The sequence below is a fragment of the Stenella coeruleoalba genome (genome assembly GCF_951394435.1).
Source record: "Stenella coeruleoalba genome assembly, chromosome: 12".
NCBI classification, from domain to species: domain Eukaryota; kingdom Metazoa; phylum Chordata; class Mammalia; order Artiodactyla; family Delphinidae; genus Stenella; species Stenella coeruleoalba.
The window spans coordinates 46,820,070-46,841,331 of record NC_137158.1 but is presented as its reverse complement, the minus strand read 5'-3'; the positions used below and the strand labels follow the sequence as shown (position 1 = coordinate 46,841,331).

General features: G+C 39.1%; 1 protein-coding gene across 1 annotated transcript in view; it reads left to right on the top strand.

Moving 5' to 3' along the window:
• Window positions 1-3,476: 3,476 nt before the first annotated feature.
• Window positions 3,477-21,262, top strand: part of FRK (fyn related Src family tyrosine kinase) — a gene marked incomplete at its 5' end in the record, with an annotated part of 84,326 nt that continues 66,540 nt past the window's right edge. The window contains one exon of the mRNA XM_079939863.1: window positions 3,477-3,847. Coding sequence (XP_079795989.1) covers window positions 3,477-3,847 — 371 coding nt within the window. The remainder of the gene's footprint in view (window positions 3,848-21,262) is intronic.

The following is a 21,262-nucleotide window of genomic DNA, read 5'->3' as shown; positions in this document are numbered from 1 at the left end:
AAGTAAGGGTATCAAGTGGAATTTAATAGGAGACCAAGTAGAAGTGTGTGTGCCAGGTTTTAGGGGCACACAGAGTAGAGGCCCCTAATCTATTATGGCAGAGAAGGTGCTACTTGAACCTGCCTGGAAAAATCACAAGGAAGTCACCAGGGGAGCAGGTAGAGAAAGGAGCAAAGGTGCAGCAGGAAAGAGGGCCTTGGGCTTCAGGGGCGGCTGGTGGCTTGGTGAGCCTGCATCACAGTGTGTATATGTAGGAGTAAAGGGCCGAGAGGTTCGAGAAGTTACCAGAGCCTTGTGTGTCCTGATAAAGACAGCAGGTTCTATTCCAAACATGTTGGAGGTCCCTGAAGGATTTTACACAGAAGAATATTAGCCTTTTTTTAGAGTCATTGAAACACAGGAGTTAAAACCTCAGACTCTGGAGTCAGATTGAGACCAGGGTGTTACTCATGGTTCAGCCACATGGGGGCTGTGTGACCTTGGGCAAGTTACTTAACCTCTCTGCTTCAGTTTCTTCTTCACTGAAATTAAAAAAAAATACTACCTGCCTCACAGGTATTGTTGTTTTTTATTTTCTGAGAGTTAAATGATGTATCATTTGTAACATTCTTAGCACAGTGCCTGGCACATAGAAAGCCCTCAAAACTGATAGCTACTTTTACTAGTACTCATATCACCTCTGACATTGTTACTATTATAAAAACTGCTCTGGGAGTGGTGTGCAAGATGAGTCAGAAATACGAGATAAACTGGAGGAAAGGGGATTAGTTACGAGCCCTCTGGAATAATCTAGGGAAGAATATTTGTTTTGTTCAACACCCAGCTGTCATTCAGAAGGAATAAAAAAAAATGTAGACTAAATGGAAAGACAGACAAGTGGAATTTAGTGATTGATTAGCTCAAAGAAACCAGGGAAAGAGTAAAAGATGACTGCAAGGCTTCAAGCTTGGGTGGCTGTAGAATTCTGGTGCTGTCGACACAAGGAAACCCTTTCTCTCCCCACCCCTTGCCTCAGGTTTCTCAGGCCATTGCTTACCTGATGTCTTTGTATGGCTGGTTTCTTTTTTCAATTTCATTCACTAGCTCAGTGACTGTGCTGTACAGGTCTGCCACTCTGTCTTTTTCTGGAATGCCTTGTCATAACCATAAAGGAGGCATATTTGAATTTAGAAACTTCAAATTTCTTAAGTCTTAAACTCCACTTACAAATTGGTTTTGAATACATCTCTCTAGTTGCTTCCAAATCTTATTTCATATTCTAGATCATGTAGATATCTCTGGAAGGACTTTAGCATCTATGCCTCTGTTTAGGGGCATTAATAGGATCCTACACTTGTTACAATTAATGTTGTGTTTGGAACAAAATGTTCTTATGGCTTCTCAATATTATATAATCATTATTTTCTCTTCTGTTTTATATTGGAATTATATTTTCGGTCCCATATCACAAACAAACAAACAAACCTGGCTTGGCTTTTGGCTTTTCTCTTCCTGCCAAATTAGTACTTTCTACTCTGACTCTGAAGACAGTTGGAGAAACCTAGAACATGAGATCTTGTTTTAACCAAATGATCTGTCTGCCATGAATGCCTGATTTTAGTACAAGGAAATAACAGGAGGGGCTAAGGCCACGGTCCTCAGGTTGTCTTTCTTTTCTTCTTTTTTTCTTTTTCTTGAGTTCAGTTATTCTGATTACTAAAAATGCCTTGCTATTTGACAAAGAACAGGAATTTTGAGTTTGTACTGGGGTTAGGTTAGCCAGGTTAAAGGCTCCAGCAACATTTAGAGAAATTGTTTTTAAGAGAGCAACTTGGTAATAAAGGCCTTATACCAAAAGAAGTGACACCTCATAAACAAGTCTGCAGGGTTCTCTACTAGTGAAAATGGCCTTGTGTTGACCCATCTAAACTTACTGCCTAGGTGTTCTTTGGGATCCAGGGCACCCATTTGTGAGACAGCTGCCTTGAACTAGGGGAAGTAGAGCAAAACTCACTCCCTATCGCGATGGCTGCGCTGATGTCAACTTCATTAGTTCCTGAGCTCCTGCCAGCGAAGTTAGCAAGAACTAGTGCAGACCTGGAGTCAGAGTTGAATAGAAGGAGCTTCCACAGCAGCTCACAGGCAGCCCTCCTACTCTTTCTCTCCGCTGGTCACCTAGTCTGTGCGTGTGTGTGTGCGTGTGTGCGTGTGTGTGTGTGTGTGTTTCTGAAATAGTACATGAAGGATGGGAAATTACATGTCTTTGTGGGAAAATGCAGTGTTTCGGTTTCTCACCGTTTTAGTCAGCTGCTCTTGTATTTTTCCAGACTGTAAATGTATTTTGAGGCTATTAAAATCTATTCACAGTGATTAAAAAAAAAGGTAGGAACTCAATGGCTCTTTCCCAATTGCCCTTTTGTCCAGTAACAAATACCCACTTTAATTTTCCATTTTATTCCCCTTAGTGGTGGCAAAACTATCCTACTCGTCCTTATGGAAGAAAAATATCTCTGCCTTTAATTTCTGTGCTGGTAGCATAGCAGGACAAAATGCTCCCTGTGCTGGCCTATCTGTCCAGGAGCATGATTTTTTTTTTTTTTTTTTTTTTTTTTTTTGCAATACGCGGGCCTCTCACTGTTGTGGCCTCTCCCGTTGCGGAGCATAGGCTCCAGGCGCGCAGGCCCAGCGGCTCCGCGGCATGCGGCATCCCCCCGGACCGGGGCACGAAGCCGTGTCCCCTGCATCGGCAGGTGGACTGTCAACCACTGCGCCACCAGGGAAGCTCAGGAGCATGGAATTTGACAGCTGCTTTTAAGAGTTTGGCTCCCTGGTGAGGGCGCTAGTCTCTCGGGTGTGGGAGAAGGGAGAGGTAGAGAGGACGGGAATTCCATTTAGATCACAGACACAAAAGAACCAGGAAGTAAGAAGAAATTATTACAGTCTGTTCCTAGCTCAGGATGTTAAAGGCAGAAGCCTGGGCCGGTTGGTTATTCATTGGCAAAAAAGAAAGAGCAGTGGGGGTCAGGACTGGTCAAACCACAGAGACAGACCTGACGCGGGAGAGAGCTGCTGGCAAAGGTAAGACGTGGAGATCTTACCTGGAGTTCACCTCTTTCGCTTGGTAACTTTTTCTTGGGACAAGAGGCAGGAGGACTCTTTTCTGTTCTCAGACGTTTGTCTAAATAAAGCCCTCTCAAATTTATTTTTGTGGTGGGATTCCTAAGCAGACAAGAAGAAAAGTCACTCTCTCACCGAGCAGCTGCCCAGCTCCCACCAGGTTTTGCTCTGGGACAGCAGCTACGGGCACAGAAAGCAAGCCGGTGAGCCTCTCCAAGCAGGTCCGCCGGACTGCTGGGAACCAGGGCTTGGTACACGCTCCCCAAACCTGGAGGACTGGTGCTGATTTCAGAGTTTCCAGGTGGAGGAAGAGAAAGTGGATCTGCAGAGAGTAAGGGGAGAGGGAGAAGCCCCTCTCCCCCACTGCCCACGGGGGCGCCATGGGTAACATCTGCCTGAGGCTCCGGAGGTACCTGGAGCCCTGTCTCCCCTGCTTGTCTCAGGAGGCAGACAAGTCGGTGGTGATTCAGAACCCGTGGACTGTCTGCCCCCCCGATCCTCCCCGGCCGCCGTGTCCGGAGCCCGAGAGAAGCCAGGGCCAGTACTTTGTGGCTCTGTTTGATTACCAGGCTCGGACCCCAGAGGACCTGAGCTTCCGCGCGGGCGACAAGCTCCAAGTCTTGGACACGTCCCACGAGGGTTGGTGGCTCGCCAGGCACTTGGAGAAAAGGGCAGACGGCTCTGACCAGCAGCTGCAGGGCTATATTCCTTCTAACTATGTGGCTGAGGACAGGAGCCTCCAGGCAGAGCCGTGAGTAGTACACACATTTTATTTCTCAGCTCTCTGAGGGCGGGTAATGAGGTTTCCTTCTTACCTATCTGCAAACCCACTAATTTTCAAAGAGCTGCCTAGAAAGTATAAGGAAGTACTGGCAAGAATCTTCTAATTGAAACACAACTCCCCTGCTAGGTGAGAGTGAAACTGGAAGGTAGCTGTTGAAATGACTTCTATTAACAGTTTGTATACCTACAGGCCCTGGGTGCATTTTCATCAACATAAACGAATGGTGCATTTAATGCTCTATCTTTTCTTTGGCTGTAAAATAAGTCATGCCTCACTTTAACATAGAACTGCATCTCATTTGCAGGTATATCATAGATCTTCCTTAAACTACACTTGCAAATCTAAAGTCCAGCTCTCTCTTTTTTTAAACTTTTGGAAGCATCAACTCCAGTTCTGAGAGGCACACACAGGGGTAACTAATGTAGAAGGTCACATTTAGAAGATGCTACATTTTCCCAGTGAAATCATGACTGGATATTTTTCTTTGAGTCCCAGATATGGAGTTATGCTACCCAAATTTTGATATCTTTTGGGTTTTATTATGATTAGAAACTAGTCAGCTACAGATGTTTAGGAAGTTTTAACAAGAAAAATAATGACATTATTTCTCCAGAGAAGGAGATTAAGACTTTACCCTGATATTTGAATAAATCCTATGAGTTATAGTGGAATCAAGGAAGAAAACTTTATGTACTTATGCACGTATCCATCCGTCCATCCATCCATCCATGCAAGTGTCAGGTGGAGTAGTGGCATGGGGGGAGAAGGGGCAAGGTTATGCTAGTGGTAGTTGAATATAAAGTAGATAAAGCAAGGTCTTGACACCGTTGTCATACTTGGGGTCTGGTGTGTTGAGAAGCAGGCTCAGACTGCTACTTACCCTAAACTTCTTGCTGCCTGGTTCCAGTGAAACCTAAGACTGGGAATGTCTCTCAGGACTCATTTTATAGAGTGGGTCCTTAGTAGAGGAACCTCTGGGGATTCACTCATTTTCTCATGTGTTTTTTCTTTTGATGTGAGCTGCAGCATCCCTTACTGGCCCAGGTAATAAAATTGTAGGAAGAGCCATGGTGCATTGTTGCTGATTTCCAAACTCAAATTCAAATACAAAAGGGGGTTGCGGGGCTTTTGAGATTCTTTCCAACACCAAGGGCCTGTAAATGTTAGGAAGTGTCTTATTTTACACCTAGATAGAAATCTCTTCCATTCCTATACACTAACAATGAAAAATCTGAAAGAGAAATTAAGGAAACACTCCCATTTACCATTGCAACAAAAAGAATAAAATACCTAGGAATAAACCTACCCAAGGAGACAAAAGACCTGTATGCAGAAAACTATAAGACACTGATGAAAGAAATTAAAGATGGTACCAACAGATGGAGAGATATACTGTGTTCTTGGATTGGAAGAATCAACATTGTGAAAATGACTATACTACCCAAAGCAATCTACAGATTCAATGCAATCCCTATCAAACTACCAATGACATTTTTCACAGAACTAGAACAAAAAATTTCACAATTTGTATGGAAACACAAAAGACCCCGAATAGCCAAAGCAATCTTGAGAAAGAAAAATGGAGCTGGAGGAATCAGGCTCCCTGACTTCAGACTATACTATAAAGCTACAGTAATCAAGACAGTATGGTACCAGCACAAAAACAGAAATATAGATTAATGGAACAGGAGAGACAGCCCAGAGATAAACCCACACCCATATGGTCATCTTATCTTTGGTAAAAGAGGCAAGGATATACAATGGAGAAAAGACAGACTCTTCAATAAGTGGTACTGGGAAAACTGGACAGCTACATGTAAAAGAATGAAATTAGAACACTCCCTACACCATACATAGAAATAAACTCAAAATAGATTAAAGACCTAAATGTAAGGCAAGACACTATAAAACTCTTAGAGGAAAACATAGGCAGAAAACTCTATGACATAAATCACAGCAAGATCCTTTTTGACCCACCTCCTAGAGAAATGGAAATAAACACAAAAATAAACAAATGGGACCTAATGAAACTTCAAAGCTTTTGCACAGCAAAGGAAAACATAAAGAAGACGAAAAGACAACCCTCAGAATGGGAGAAATATTTGCAAATGAAGCAACTGACAAAGGATTAACCTCCAAAATTTACAAGCAGCTCATGCAGCTCAATATCAAAATAACAAACAACCCAATCCAAAAATGGGCAGAAGACCTAAATAGACATTTCTCCAAAGAAGATATACAGATTTGCAACAAACACATGAAAGGATGCTCAACACCACTAATCATTAGAGAAATGCAAAAGTACAGTGAGACATCACCTCACACCAGTCAGAATGGGCATCATCAAAATATCTACAAACAATAAATGCTCGAGAGAGTGTGGAGAAAAGGGAACCCTCTTGCACTGTTGGTGGGAATGTAAATTGATACAGCCACTATGGAGAACAGTATGGAGTTTCCTTAAGAAACTAAAAACAGAACTGCCATATGACCCAGCAATCCCACTACTGGGCATATACCCTGAGAAAACCATAATTCAAAAAGAGTCATGTACCACAATGTTCATTGCAGCTCTATTTACAATAGCCAGGACATGGAAGCAACCTAAATGTCCATCGACAGATGAATGGATAAAGAAGGTGTGGCACATATATACAATGGAATATTACTCTGCCATAAAAAGAAATGAAATTGAGTTATTTGTAGTGAGGTGGATGGACCTAGAGTCTGTCATACAGAGTGAAATAAGTCAGAAAGAGTAAAACAAATAACATATCCTAACACATATATATGGAATCTAAAAAAAAAAAAAGGTTCTGAAGAACCTAGGGGCAGGACAGGAATAAAGAGGCAGATGTAGAGAGTAGACTTGAGGACACGGGAAATGGGAAGGGTAAGCTGAGACAAAGTGAGAGAGTGGCATGGACACATATACACTCCCAAATGTAAAATAGATAGCTAGTGGGAAGCCGCCGCATGGCACAGGGAGATCAGCTCTGTGCTTTGTGACCACCTAAAGGGGTGGGATGGGGAGGGTGGGAGGGAGACGCAAGAGGGAGGGGATATTGGGATACAAGTATACGTACAGCTGATTCACTTTGTTATACAGCAGAAACTAACATAACATTGTAGGAATTATACTCCAGTAAAGATGTTAGAAAAAAAAAAAAGAATCGGATCTTGTCTTTGTCCTGATCCATCATGGTCACAGAGTGGCCTTTTCTGATGTTGGTATTCTGTGACGTTGTTTGTGTTCAAGAGGAGAACACCCAGGCCTAGTCATAAGTGCCATGCAAACTCCTGGACGCTAGGGTCTGCTTTTCTCTTTTTCAGCCAGCATAATACAGATGCTGCTAAATGCTGTAGAGTCACACAACTGTCTGTCATGTAGCATGCACTTAAAAATAATATCTTGGGCTTCCCTGGTGGCGCCGTGGTTGAAAGTCCGCCTGCCAATGCAGGGGACACGGGTTCGTGCCCCGGTGCGGGAAGATCCCACATGCCGCAGAGCGGCTGGGCCCGTGAGCCATGGCCGCTGAGCCTGCGCGTCCGGAGCCTATGCTCCGCAACGGGAGAGGCCACAACAGTGAGAGGCCCGCGTACCACCAAAAAAAAAAAAAAATATATATATATATCTTAATGGATGAATGAGGAAACAAATACGTGGCTGAATGTATGCAGACGTAGAAGAGACAAGTCCTGCTTTGGGGATAATCACACCTTTCTTTCTTTCAGGGTTCAGCTCTCATGACCCCCTTCCAGCCTGCCTCTGGAGCTTGTACTTTTATCGTATAATGGCTAGTTGTACAACTTCTCTCTTTCATATAAGACTGTGAAGTCTTTGAGGGCAGGATACTTGTGTTTCCTGTATCATGCCTGGAAAACTATTTAAAGCAGTGCTTGTGCTCCAGCGAATTTATAATCTCAGGAGGTGAGACTCTCTATTTCCTCTTGAAGTTGTAGATTCTGTGTAGTAGAAGCACTCTCCCATTCAGTTTTACTCAATGCTTATTGACGGGACAATTCAGCACAAATTGTTGAACATGGCAGAAGGGAAGTAAAAGTATATTCAGGGAATGGGAAGTTGTACAGTTTAGTTGAAGCATTTACGGAGAGAGCAAATAGAAATCTGGAAAAAGAGGTTGGGACTAGGTTTTGGAAAAGACCATGTGTGCCACGTTAAAGAGTTTGGGTTTTGTCTGATAGGAAATAGATGGAAGTAAGAACTTTGAAAAGGCAGTGATGATGTGAGAATGGAATGGAGAAGAGAGAGGCTAGGGAGGAGTAGGGAAGTTGTACCAAATGTCTTCAGCATGAGGTTGTCAGGGTTTAATTTCTAATTGTGGTACTGTTAAAAAAAAAAAGAAGAGTAGGAATATGAACAATCTCATGAATGAAAAATCAAGAGGACTTAGGGGAAGGGAAATAATTAGCACTTTTAAGTACCTTTGATGTGCTGAGCACACAAAACCATATATATGAGCTAATTTAATCTTTATAATAGCCCTGCAAGGCAGGTTTTCTTATCACTGTTTTTAGGATGAGAAAATTGAAACTCAAATTTAAATAAATCCAAGAGCATTCTTATCTGGTAAATAGTAGAGGCAAAACTACAAATTAGATGTAGAAGAGAAAGAGAGAGAATTAAAAATGTTATTTGGGACCACGTGAAATAGTAAGAGAAATATACATTTCATAAAGTACTTCTTATTAGGGGGTGTGGTTGAAACAGAAAAGCTGACAACACATTCGCTTTTAGGCATGTTGAATGTGAAGTACTAATAAGTCATCTCAATGACCATGTCCAGGAGAAATGTAGAAATACAAAACTTTGGGCAAAAAGAAAAGTCTATTCCGTGAAGATAGATTTTTGAAGGCATTCACACCGAGGTGTTGTAGATATTACAGGAATATAAGAACTGCAGGGCATTGTAGGCTTTGCAAGGATTATGAGAACCATAGTGTGAGACTCTAAGAAACAGAAGGGGCCAAAGATTAACTCTTTAGAAATGCCCGTCATTTATGTGAGTAGATGCGGTGAGTAGATTGTAGTAACGGCCCAGTTTTTTATACCTCCTTACTACACACTCTCGGGTAGTCTCCTCCCACACAAAATCTTCGTTGACCACGGAACTTGCTTTGGCCAATGGGACGATAGTAAACGTGACAAAAATAGAGATTGAAAATGTTGGGGCTTGCTTTCTTATTGCTCTTGGAGTTCTGTAACTACTATGAAAAAACTCAAGCAAACCTCCTGGAGGAGGGAAGACCATGTGAAGAGAAGCCCTATTTTGTCCCAGCTGACTTACCAGCTGAGTGGAGACTCATGATCCCAGCTAAGGTCAGTGGAGCCCATCCCAAATTGCGCACCTTTAGATTCCTGAGTTAACCAAACACAGTCAGTTCTTCATATCTATAGGTTTTGTTTCTGTGTATTCAGCTAAATGTGATAAAAACTAGTTGGAAAAAAAAAATCCAAAAAGTGAAACTTGAATTCACCACATGTTGGCAACGGTTTACATAGCATTTATGTTGTATTAGGTATTATAAGTAATCCAGACATGAGTTAAAGTATCTTTAAGGGATGTGCGTAGGTTATATGCAAATAGTACACCATTTTATATAGGGGCCTTGAGCCTCCACAGATATCAGTATCCTGGAACCAATCCCCCTCAGATAAGGAGGGAAGACTGTAGTTGTTATGAAGCAAAACCTAACTCATACAGGGAAGAAGAGCCCCTGAAGGAAACAATGAGCATCTTACTCAAAATAAGAAGACAAAATGTCAAGAAGGATGTTTTAGGTCAAATGCTAAACAAAGGTCAGAGTAATGAGGAAGAGGTAAAGACCATTAGATTTGCTGGAAGATTACTGGTGACACTAAAAAGCAGTTTTATAATGTAAATACAGATGATGTCATTCAGTAAAGAGAGTGAGTGAGTTATAACAAGGAACTTCATGCTGTGTCTGGGACTCTGAACTGGGAGGTTTAGGCTGGGTTGAGCCATAGAAAAAGTATTGTATGTTAGGGCTCTACACGTGGGACTTGGGTCCATCCTGAGAACCTGAGACGAGGAAAAGCAAAATTAAAAGAGGCAGTGGAGCTTAGCTGCCTCCGTCTCTGAGCAGAGTATGCAGGGTCCTAAGGACTCTGTCTGTTTGGTTGGGATTTACCAAAAATTTCACCTTCTCTAGGGCATCAAAGTTGGTAGCTTTTAAACATCCTCTGATAAGTTTAGATATTTCGATTTAGAAGTTGGGGCAGAGCGAGGATAAGTCAAGGGTTTATCTTTAGTGCAGTTGGGCCTTCCCAAGATTGTTGGCAAAATTAAAGAATTTTTCTCTTGAGTGCTATCCTCCCCAGTTTTGGGGTCATGTGGAAAGACTGAGCTTAGTTCAAGGTCTTAAAGTACAGGCAGCAAATATATGTAACTTTTAAAGAAGATTGTCTGTGAAGGTAAGCCCTGTTGTCTTCTATGATATACTATAGTTATAAGATATTCCTTGGTTTAACTTCAGGCTATTATCATGCAGAGAATACAATGATGTTTCAGATAAAAATAATAGAAAAGTGACTCAATATCTTGTATCTGCGTTAGGCAGTAGTTTATAGGAATCAGGCACATATTGGTGTTGATGCTGAATCACTCCGAACTCTGTACTACCTCTTATTAAAAGCCTCACTTTAAAAAGCAGTAGTTTAGGAAAATGGAGAGTCATGCTATTGATTTAGCAGGTCCTGGTAAAATGGTAGAAAACAAAATAGTTACATGATAATTAATGGAGATCAAAGGATCCCAGTAGACGATTTTTCTCTTATGATAATTTTGGTGCTTACTGAAACCCCTGATATCTTTTAAGGCAAAATTGTCCATTTTCTGAAAATTTTAATGTTAGAAAATATTCTAGTTTACTGATGGTTTTTAAAAAAACAACAACTTTATTTTTAAAAAAAAACATGTTTGATAAATACAAAACAATATGTGCAACTTTAAGGTAAGATTTAAAGCATGATGATTAATGAACATCCATTTAACCAGCTAGCCTATGACCTAGACTATAACTAACAATGAGCCTATGAGTTCTTCCCCTCCCCCATCTCTATAGTAAAACCCTTTCCTAGGCAATGTTGATAGCAATTCAGTTTCTAATAGTGAAAGGCTGGAATCAATCCAAATGTCCATTAATAGGAGAGGGATAAATTGTGGTTTATTTATTCAATGAAATATTATACAATAGTGAAAACGATGAAGTGAGTGGCATGCAACAGCATGGGTATGTTTTTGAAATATGTTGAGTGGAAAGTAAATTTCAAGAGATGGCATACAATATGATTCTAGTTTATAAAGTCTGCAAATAAAACCAAATAATATATTGTTTAGGCATGTATATTAGTAAACTATAAAATAAAGTAGGGGAATGATAAACAGCTATTTGATTTATTTATCTGAGTATTGTAGATTCTATGCTTCTGTTGAACATTTAAAGAAATGATTAAAAGAATGATTTTCATGATTCAATCATGAAAAGTAAAGGTAACAAATATTCTGGCCAAAAGTTCAAATGTAGATATTGTGATTGATCAGATATTGTTTATGACTCTGCCCTCCTCACAATACTATTTTCACTGAATTATCCTTTAATATTATCCTCCTAATATAAGAAAGACATAAAAAATTATAGCTTTGGGGACTTCCCTGGTGGCTCAGTGGTTAAGAATCTACCCGCCAATGCAGGGGACTCGGGTTCGAGCCCTGGTCCGGGAAGATCCCACATGCTGCGAAGCAACTAAGCCCGTGAGCAACTACTGAGCCTGCGCTCTAGAGCCCGTGCTTTACAACAAGAGAAGCCCCTGCAATGAGAAGCCCGCACACCTCAAAGAAGAGCAGCCCCCGCTCGCGACGACTAGAAAAAGCCCACGCACAGCAACGAAGACCCAATGCAGCCAAAAATAAATAAATAAATAAATTTATTTTAAAAAAAACACATAGCTTTTGCAATTACTGTTGTCATTATCCACTCTGACTTTTTTTTTTTTTTTTTTGTGGTACGTGGGCCTCTCACTGTTGTGGCCTCTCCCGTTGTGGAGCACAGGCTCCGGACGCGCAGGCTCAGTGGCCATGGCTCACGGGCCCAGCCGCTCCACGGCATGTGGGATCTTCCGGGACCGGGGCACGAACCCGTGTCCCCTGCATCGGCAGGCGGACTCTCAACCACTGCACCACCAGGGAAGCCCTATCCACTGTGACTTTTAAGATACTCCTTCCCCAAATTCCAGTGACAAGAATTCTTAACCTTAGACCATGGACTCCTAAAGGTTACAGAGAGGGGCTTGAGACAGTCTATGAACCCTCTGAAATTGCATATAAAATTTGTGTGATGTATATTTGTGCATTTTCTAGGGTAAGGGGTTATAGGTTTTACGATATTCTAAAAGGAATGGTGTTTAAAAAGTGTAAGAACCTGTTGTAAAATTAGCACAGGCAAAGTTTGTTTGTTTCTCTTGAAAAATTGATTTACTTCCTTATAGCAGATAATAAATTATTAATTTATTATACACCACATTTTTATTCTTAGCTACAAGGAAGCTCAGAGTCCAGTTAAATGCTTGTTCACAATAACTGTATTTGACCTTAATTCTGGCTTATTTTCTTCCTTCTCTCTCTCTTTATTTTTTTGAATTCTTTTTTATTTCTACTTTCTAGAACATAATATTGAGTTTTGTAGGGGTCTGTTGTTATAACCTACTTTAATACGTAAATAGTGATGATCAGTCTAGACATGTTTTATGATCTTAAATTATAAATAAAAATAATTTTATATCTTTATATACTAATTAAAGGGTACTTAAAAAAATTCTGTTTCTGAGCTTTGTTGAGCGACTAGTTCTAAGCCAAACTGACAGGTTGTTTGATAGAATACAATTAAAGACTGTTGGCCAAAAACCTACCTTGCTACTCCCTTACTTCGCTCCCACTTCGCTTTTCTGGCTCTAACACTGGTTGGTGCTGTTTCCCCTGCCTCTTACTTGTTTGTTTCATTTCTTTTCAATTTCAACCAAGGGCACACATCTTTGTCTGCTGGAGAATTTGATACAACCTCCCCGCCATTTCTCCTTGTTTCCGGGATTGCAGTCAGCTTGTGTTTGTGCACATGTGTAGGATTCATTCTGGTTATCTCTTGATCTGCAGAGTGAGGCAGAAAAGTGCCCTCACTAGAGGCTTCAGCCCTGTGTAAGACCCACATGCATTAGAGGAGAAACACACAAGGAGCCAAGAAAAAAAAAATAGAGACAAAGGGAAGGAAGGGACATAGTAGTTTAAAATGTCGGTAAAAAAGGCAGATGAATTTTTAATAAACATCAGAAAAGGAGATGTAAGGAACAAACCGAAGATCCCATAAGCTAAAATAAAATAAAATAAAGTAAAATAAAATAAAGTAAAGCTAATGTTTAAGGAATACAAAGTGAGAGTATGTGAGAAATTAAAGAGAATAGGAAAGAGGATTGAGGAGCAGACAGACAATATGGCTTGGTTTGTAGTTGAGGGAAGACTAGGTAAGGATACTTAGCATTTCCATGCTAAGAATGGAAGTATGTCAGACAAATGTGTTCTGTAGGGAAGTTCATGATTCTAGGCTTATAGTATTTAACTGTATTAAAATAAATATCCCTGGAGCTTTTGCTTTTGTGTTACATAAGCATTTATACTAAGGAGACTATAGCCAACGTAACTTTTCAAAGGCAGACTTTCTGTTGGGTCCATCCATAGTGAAGAAAATAAAATGCTAATCATTGTCACTGAAAGTGAGTTAAATCCTTTTCTTCCCTCATTCTGTACCCTCTTTCTACCACCCAAAAGATATGTTATATTTTAGGGTTCATCATCTTTCACAATGTAAAAAGAAAAGAACCCACAAAAATATGCATATTCATCATACAGAGAATGAAACCAAGTGACTTCATGGACCTAACAATGAATTGGCCTCCTGCCTTGACTGTGGGCAATTTGGATGAAAGCAAATTGATAGTGATATAAGAAGTCTTTTACATTCACTAATGGAAAATTGGCTGTATAGGCAAAGTGGTAAAACAGAAGACTTCTGTAGGGAATTAGAGGAAGTTAACAGCCTTGCTTGTTCCCACTGGTTGAGAAGGTCTCACAAAGAAAGTACTCCATTAGGGCAAACAAGACGGATTTATTATTTGCTGATTTAATTGTCAAAGAAATACTATGTTCATAATAGTAAAACCAACTGTTGTTCTGCTGACATGTTCACATGTAGACTATGAAATCTCTTTTTGAGAAAATAAAAGAATAGATAGCTGAACATTTATCAGGGAAGGTTTACATAAGCTTCTGCACAGTTCCAATGATGACTTTTCCTAGGACAGAGGTCACTTACTTTGCTTACCTTATCTATACATTTACATTTGCAGTTAAGACTAATATTTTTCTTGTAAAGCTATTTCATTTATTTAATGCACAAAATACTATTTTTTTCTTTTCAAAGGAACATTTTCAGTTTGACTTTGAAATTAACTTAATAGAAGCTAATCTTCTTCAAATGCAAAGAAAGAACATCTCCCAGGAATCTTTGCTTAACAGTTCTAGGAAGATAAAATATTTCAAAAAGCATTTCGTTTTAACATTCTAAGTGCATTGTTGCAGCTGACAGAGATCACTGAACATGCTTAGTGGTTTAGTTTTGTATAGGGGTTGTTATGAGAAAAATGATCCCAACTTGTTTTTCAAACCTATGTTCTTATCCATTCGACATATTTTAGTAACTTTTGGTTATTATAATTTTGTACCATTGTAAAGAAATAGGAGTATAAATAATATACAGTTTAGTTTGATCCAGCAGAAAGTAAGTATATTTGCTAAGGGTAACCCAAGTAATTGGCAAGGTTACTGCATTCCTGGAGCTTAACCTATCTGACGGATCTCAGTCCCAGCTGAAAGAGGGGAGCAAACTATCCTTATCACTGGAGGTTTTGTCATGGAGAGAGGCTTTGTCCAAGCTAAGAAGGTAACTTTGTCATTTCTTCTTAAACTGCTTTTCTATTTTTAGAAACCAAGTATTTGGTCAGACAAACTTATTGAAAAAGAGCAGACAGATCTCCTACTGCATGTCCTTTTTCTGTCTAGACACTTTTCCTAGAATGGAAAATCGAAATGAAATCATGTTTAATGGAACTTAGAGGTAATGGCCATTGAGAAAGAGAGCCAGATGAAGAGAAAGAAAATAGATGGAATGAAGACAAGACAGAGGAGACGAAGGAGAGCATAAGGAGGAGAAGGCAATTTCTATTACAAAGGAAAGTAACAAGTGTCAAACAATCACTGAGCATGTTCTTCTCTACTGTAAATAGAAACCACAGAAACAGACATTCACCCTGCTCACTATTTATTTGTGAGAATTTGTTGCAACACAAAAATTCATTACCTGTTAGCTTAGCCACTAATATTGAAAAAAAGAAAATCAGTACAGTGGAGTATTAAGGAAAACCTTTAATAATAGCTCGATTAAGAGGTCAATGAGTTGGAAAGCTTGATTTTAATGAGTGGCTACACAATTTACATGACAATTTCTCTTGCTTCTACCTTTTTTGATTCAGTCATTTTGTTACATTTAGTTCAAATGTATTGACTATCATGCACAATACTTTGCTAATCAAATATGTTAGCAGATTATAACTTTGAAACAGAATTTTTCAATCAATGTTATTAGGTGAAAAGTTTCTGGTAGTATGTATTTGGTGGGTGCATAGGTGCATAACGGCTGAGGGGGCATATTGAAAAAGAATTAGCAAGTTTAGAATGTGCCTGAATCTTAAGCATTCTGTAGGTTCAACTGAAATTGAATCTATGGATATTCACTTCTTATAAAAATTCTTGACCTCTCTTAAGGTCACCACTATCATTTAAATTCCAGTTAGTAAAGAATTAAATTATTTTTCAGAACTAATTTCCTCTTGGAAAGCTATGCAGCAGCAAGCAAATAAAATCAACATTCTTAACTCTTAAAAACAACCCTTAACTCCTCTCCCCCTCGGGCTATTGCACATAATCTCTTCTCTACAGCAAACCTTTGAAAAAGTTGCCTTTACTTGGGGTCTTTTTCATTTTTTTTTCCCCTCTATCTCTCTCTCAACCACACTCCTTCTTTAAATGTTTTTACTATATGAATTTTCCAACATATACAAAACTGTAGAAAACAGTACCCCGTTGTCTCATCACTCAACTTCCACAAATATCCTTATACTCCTTTTTCCCACCTCTACTCCCACCCCACCATGGGTTATTTTGAAGCAAATCCTAGACATCATATAATTCTATCTGTAAATTCATTTGTAAGTATCTCTAAAATGCATGAAATACTCTTAAACAAACAAACATAATTGAGTATAATGATCACTCCTAAAAATATAAAATAACACTAATATCATCAAATATCTGGTCAGTGTGAAACTTCCCATAGTTTTATAAACCTTTTCTTAATATTTGGTTTGAATCTAAATTTTTGTGGATTTATTTTGTGATTTGTTTGTGGATGCAAGTAAAGCCCATACATTACAATTGGTTTATTTGTACCTATTAATCTCCCTTAACTTGGATTCCTTTTCTATGTTCATCCGTGGTACATTCCTTGAAATGTATTTCCTTTGCTTCCGAAGCTGGATTTTGCGGACTGGTTCTCTCTTGAATTGACTGCAATTAGACTTTATCACTCCAGGAAGCTGCTCTTATTAAATGTCACCAAGAAACTCCACATTGCAAAATCCATTGGTCAGTTCTTAGTCTTCATCTTAGTTATCTTACCAATACTATAATATTTAACACACTTGATAACTCCACCATCCTTAATACACTTCTTTTAATTGATCTCCAGGATACCCAGTCACCTGGTTTACTCCCGCATAACTGAGACATTTGGGCTGGCACCCTCTCTTCTCCCAGACCATTAAATATCGGAGTGCCCAGTCCTCTGACCTTGATCCTCTTCTCTATCTGGCCTCATTTTCTTGGTCATCTCGTTCAACTTGAGACATGTATACTTGACATCACTATATCCTAATGGAAGTTTCCAAATTCCAGGCATTTCCAACACTTCCAAAACTGAGCTCCTACATTCCTCCTATGAACCTGTCCCACTGTCTTCCCCAGCTCTGTCAATAACAACTATGCCTCCATTTGCTCAGGCCAAATATCTTGGAATCACCAACAGCCATTTTCCTTTCAGACCTCACTTCTCATCAGTCAGAACATCATTTTGCCTCTATCCTCAATAAATATCCACAAATCAGTACCTTACCAGCCCCTGCCATTGTCTGGTCCAACTCATCTTGATCTTTCAATCTGGCTTAGTATGATAGCATCCTAACTGGCCTCTCTGATTTGACTGTTGCCTTAAAATATAATCTATACCCAACCCAGCAGGCAGAGTGACTCTGTTAAAATGCCAAAAAATTAAAATTACTTCTCTGCTTGAAACTCTCCAGCAGCTTCCTGTCTCACTCAGAGCTAACTCCCAAGTCTCCTTGCAGTGACCCCCCCCCCATTTCTACCATTACCTCTCTGGCTTCACTCCTCATTTCTTTCCCTTCTACCTCTGCCACATGACTTTTTTTGTGGGGAGGGGGAGTGTGGATCTAGCTGAAAATGATTTTGTAAAATTTTGTTTGGAGTCTGGAATTTGAATTATTATTGCTCATTAAACTTGTAAGACATAGGGAGAAATAAAGAACTTTGTAGGTGTTCTCATAGATGCAATAACTTGCTCTACCCTGAACCATTGATATACAAGGTGTGGCCAAATTACTCCTAAATCATTAATTTTGATATTAAGGGAGAAGAAGTCTTTCTTGGTCCATGAATATGTATATTCATCCTAAGAATATTGGAGAACATAACCAGTTTCAGGTCTATTGATCGGGTATGAAAGACTATTATTTTCACTTAGATTTTGGGATTGAAGAGTGGCCTTTTAATTAGCTTGTGCTGATGTTTCATCTGTGTTTGGCATTTCAAACTGATTCTCTTTAATAAGGGACAGCCTATGTGCCACTGTATAGTTTTGAGAACACAGTCTTTCTTGCTCATTGATGCTGAGGGCAAAAGGGGAAAATCTGGGAGTTGAACAAATTGGTCTCTTGTACTAACATCAGCAAAAGGCTGTGTTATTACTAAACAGGTATTTAGATTTCAGTCCCAGGCATTTTAAGATCCTTGACATTGCATTTGCTTTTCTCTTATTTATGTCTTTATAGGAGAATTTTTCTTAATGAATTCAATGCAATGTATGCACATCTAAAAATAGCTCTAAACACACAAAAATAATGAGTAATTCTGTTGTCATCATGTAAAATTACCTTCTGCATCTCAAATGTTTCTCCTTCCCGTAAGAAATTAAACACAAACATGAATATATAAACAAATATGTTCTTGCTGTAATGCTACTTGACATTTTAACTGTAATTAAAAGGACTTCGAATATTAACCAACATTAATTAACAATGTAAAGTGCCTTAAGCATGAAGTGTAATAACAATGCTGAGTAGATTAGGCACATTCATCAATACACTTCATGCTTATTAAAGATTTGTTTTTGAATGCTGCATTATTAAACAGGTTTATTATGCCTACTATATGAATCTTGAGTTTCTGCTATATTTGTTCTGTAGATATTACTCCTTCCTGAGGCTGTTGTGGTGTTGAGGACAGGCTCCATGGTCTGAGTATGCAGGGTGAGAGGCTGATTGGAGGTGTGGTTCTGGGAGAAGCAAAGCTGCCTTGTTTTTGATTTTGGTTATGCTAGTATTTTATTTTTCCTAAGTCCCAAAGTGCACGGGGGAGTTGAGGGGGGAAGCAGAAAGGACGGAGAATAATACCTCAGGAGTCCCACAAAATGCTATTTCTTTTGGTGTGGTACGCCTGGCACTCTATGATATTGCTAACTTACTTCCAGTGAATCCAAGAACTTAGCAAAAAAGCATTCCCCAGGTGGTGCTATTTGTGGATTCTGTTCACTTATAATGTCTATGCCGGTAGTTTTCATTCAAGCAGCTTGTGGCTAGAATGGCTTTGTGCCTTAGCCGCCCATCCTCTCATGACATTATGTTGCACAGTCCCTGCCTTGGACACTTTTTATGAATATTATAATGATTTTCAGTTTTCCTTTTTTGTAGATACTGGCAGGCTTCTCCCTCGACCCCTGATCCTACCTCTGAATAGTTCTTTTTGACCAGTGTCTCTAACTACCCTGACACACTCCTGTACATTAGCATTAAACGAAAAAAAAAAAACCCTCAAAAGTTCTTGTTTCACTTTGAAGTTTTCTTCTAATTTTTAAAAATCTTAATCTTTTTAATCATATTTTTTCTTCTTTAAGCCATTAGCATTTTTTTGTTTACTGAATCTGTTGCAGACCTATAATACTGGATTAAAAATCTTCTGTTTTCCCTTTTAATTTCAAGTACTTCTTGCTTTATGTTATTTTGATTTATACTATTTTATACATATTAACATTTTAATTTTTAATTATGATTATCAATTACAATGACCTTTTTATTCTGATGCTTTCAAAAACTTCCAAAGTCTACTTCTTCTAAATTAATATTGTTTATTCAAGATTAAAAAAATTAAGTGGGGCTTCCCTGGTGGTGCAGTGGTTGAGAGTCCGCCTGCTGATGCAGGGGACACGGGTTCGTGCCTCGGTCTGGGAAGATCCCACATGCCGCGGAGCGGCTGGGCCCGTGAGCCATGGCCACTGAGCCTGCGCGTCCGGAGCCTGTGCTCCGCCAACAGTGAGAAACCCGCGTACCGCAAAAAAAAAAAAAAAAAAAAAAAAAAAGTGGATAAGCGTCTATCTAACAATCTACTGTTATTATTTCTGTATCTTTTTACCTTTGGTGCCCCAAATAGTAAAACATGCAGTTATATTTGGTCTTTTAAACCAGTCTTAAATTCTATGACTTGATGGACCATTTAGGCTGCTTATATCCATTATTCATTATATAATATTCATTTGCTTACATAATATTTATTGTTATAAGTATTGTCATTTATCATCCTATTTGACACTTTAAAAATTATAGCTCCTTGTCTCTTTTCTATCGAGGGTCTTTCTTTGGGACTGTTTTTATTTTGCTCTACTAATATGACAGATGGAAGTTATTTCATCTTAAAGGGTAGAAGTGTTTAAACACTACTAGATGATTTAAATATGTTTTCTCATTAGTCCTTTCATCATGTAATTAGTAATTATTATCTACGACACATCAGTCAGTTTAGGGTGGTCCATGGCCAACTCTTTAAGGCCTGATCCTAACCCTGTGGGAGCACATCACTCTGCATAAAGCAAACATGATGGCCATGTCCAATACTTTTTGAGATTTATTATGAACTCCTTATCATCTCTTCCCTACTCCATACCCTTATTTCTTGCGCCATATTGATACCTTTCCTCTGTTTCTCCAGGTCCCAAGTCATGGCATCCTTTACTTACAGGCTGCATTTCCCTTCTTCTGGTAAATCATTTGTGAGGATTATCTCTTTAATAGCTCACCTTTTGTCTTCTCAAGATCTTTCCTTTTCTGATTATTCTTGTGGGAAGAGTAGCCAGTTTTCTCTAACTTGAATCCCTAAGAACTTGGCTCCTTGAAGGACCCATTATTCACATACCTGACCCTTTTTCATCAGTGAAAACAAATCTTTATCTATCATCTGTTATTTTCTTATGGTAACTGATGTTTGATCTACTCTGGCCCCTTTATTGTCCCTATTATGCTTTGACCATGAATGTGGGAACTACTTAAACGACAACAGCAACAACATCAAATTTCTGGACACTGTTACTCAAGAATTACTCTAGGTGCATCTCTTCTTCAGTCACTTAGAATTTCCTTACTAATCAGTATGTCTTGCTTGTCATCTCACTGACTTCAAACATTTTACTGGAAAACTGAGGCACAGGAACTGGTGCCCTGTGGGTTTTTCTCTGTCATCTTTCCAGAAGTGGATGTTTATCTCCTCCTTGTTCTTTTTCTTTACCTTTTTTTTTTTTTTACTTTATCAGTATATGTTATTTTTGCTTGCTGTTCAAATTTGGTTCCTTGAAAAGAGTAGCAGCTCAATTTCAACTAATAATTTGGATACCTTTAAATATACCACACAGTTGATATTTTGACATCTTGTGCCACAGTAATTTATAATTGCTACAACCATTAATGCCTGCAGCATAGATAAAATAAACCTCAGTTTCTTCTTTCTAGGTCTTTTATTTATTAAACAAGAAAGCATATTAAATTATATACAAGTGGGATAACTGATTCCACTCTGAGCTTTAAGAGACTGGGCAATTTATAAACATCAGTTTAAT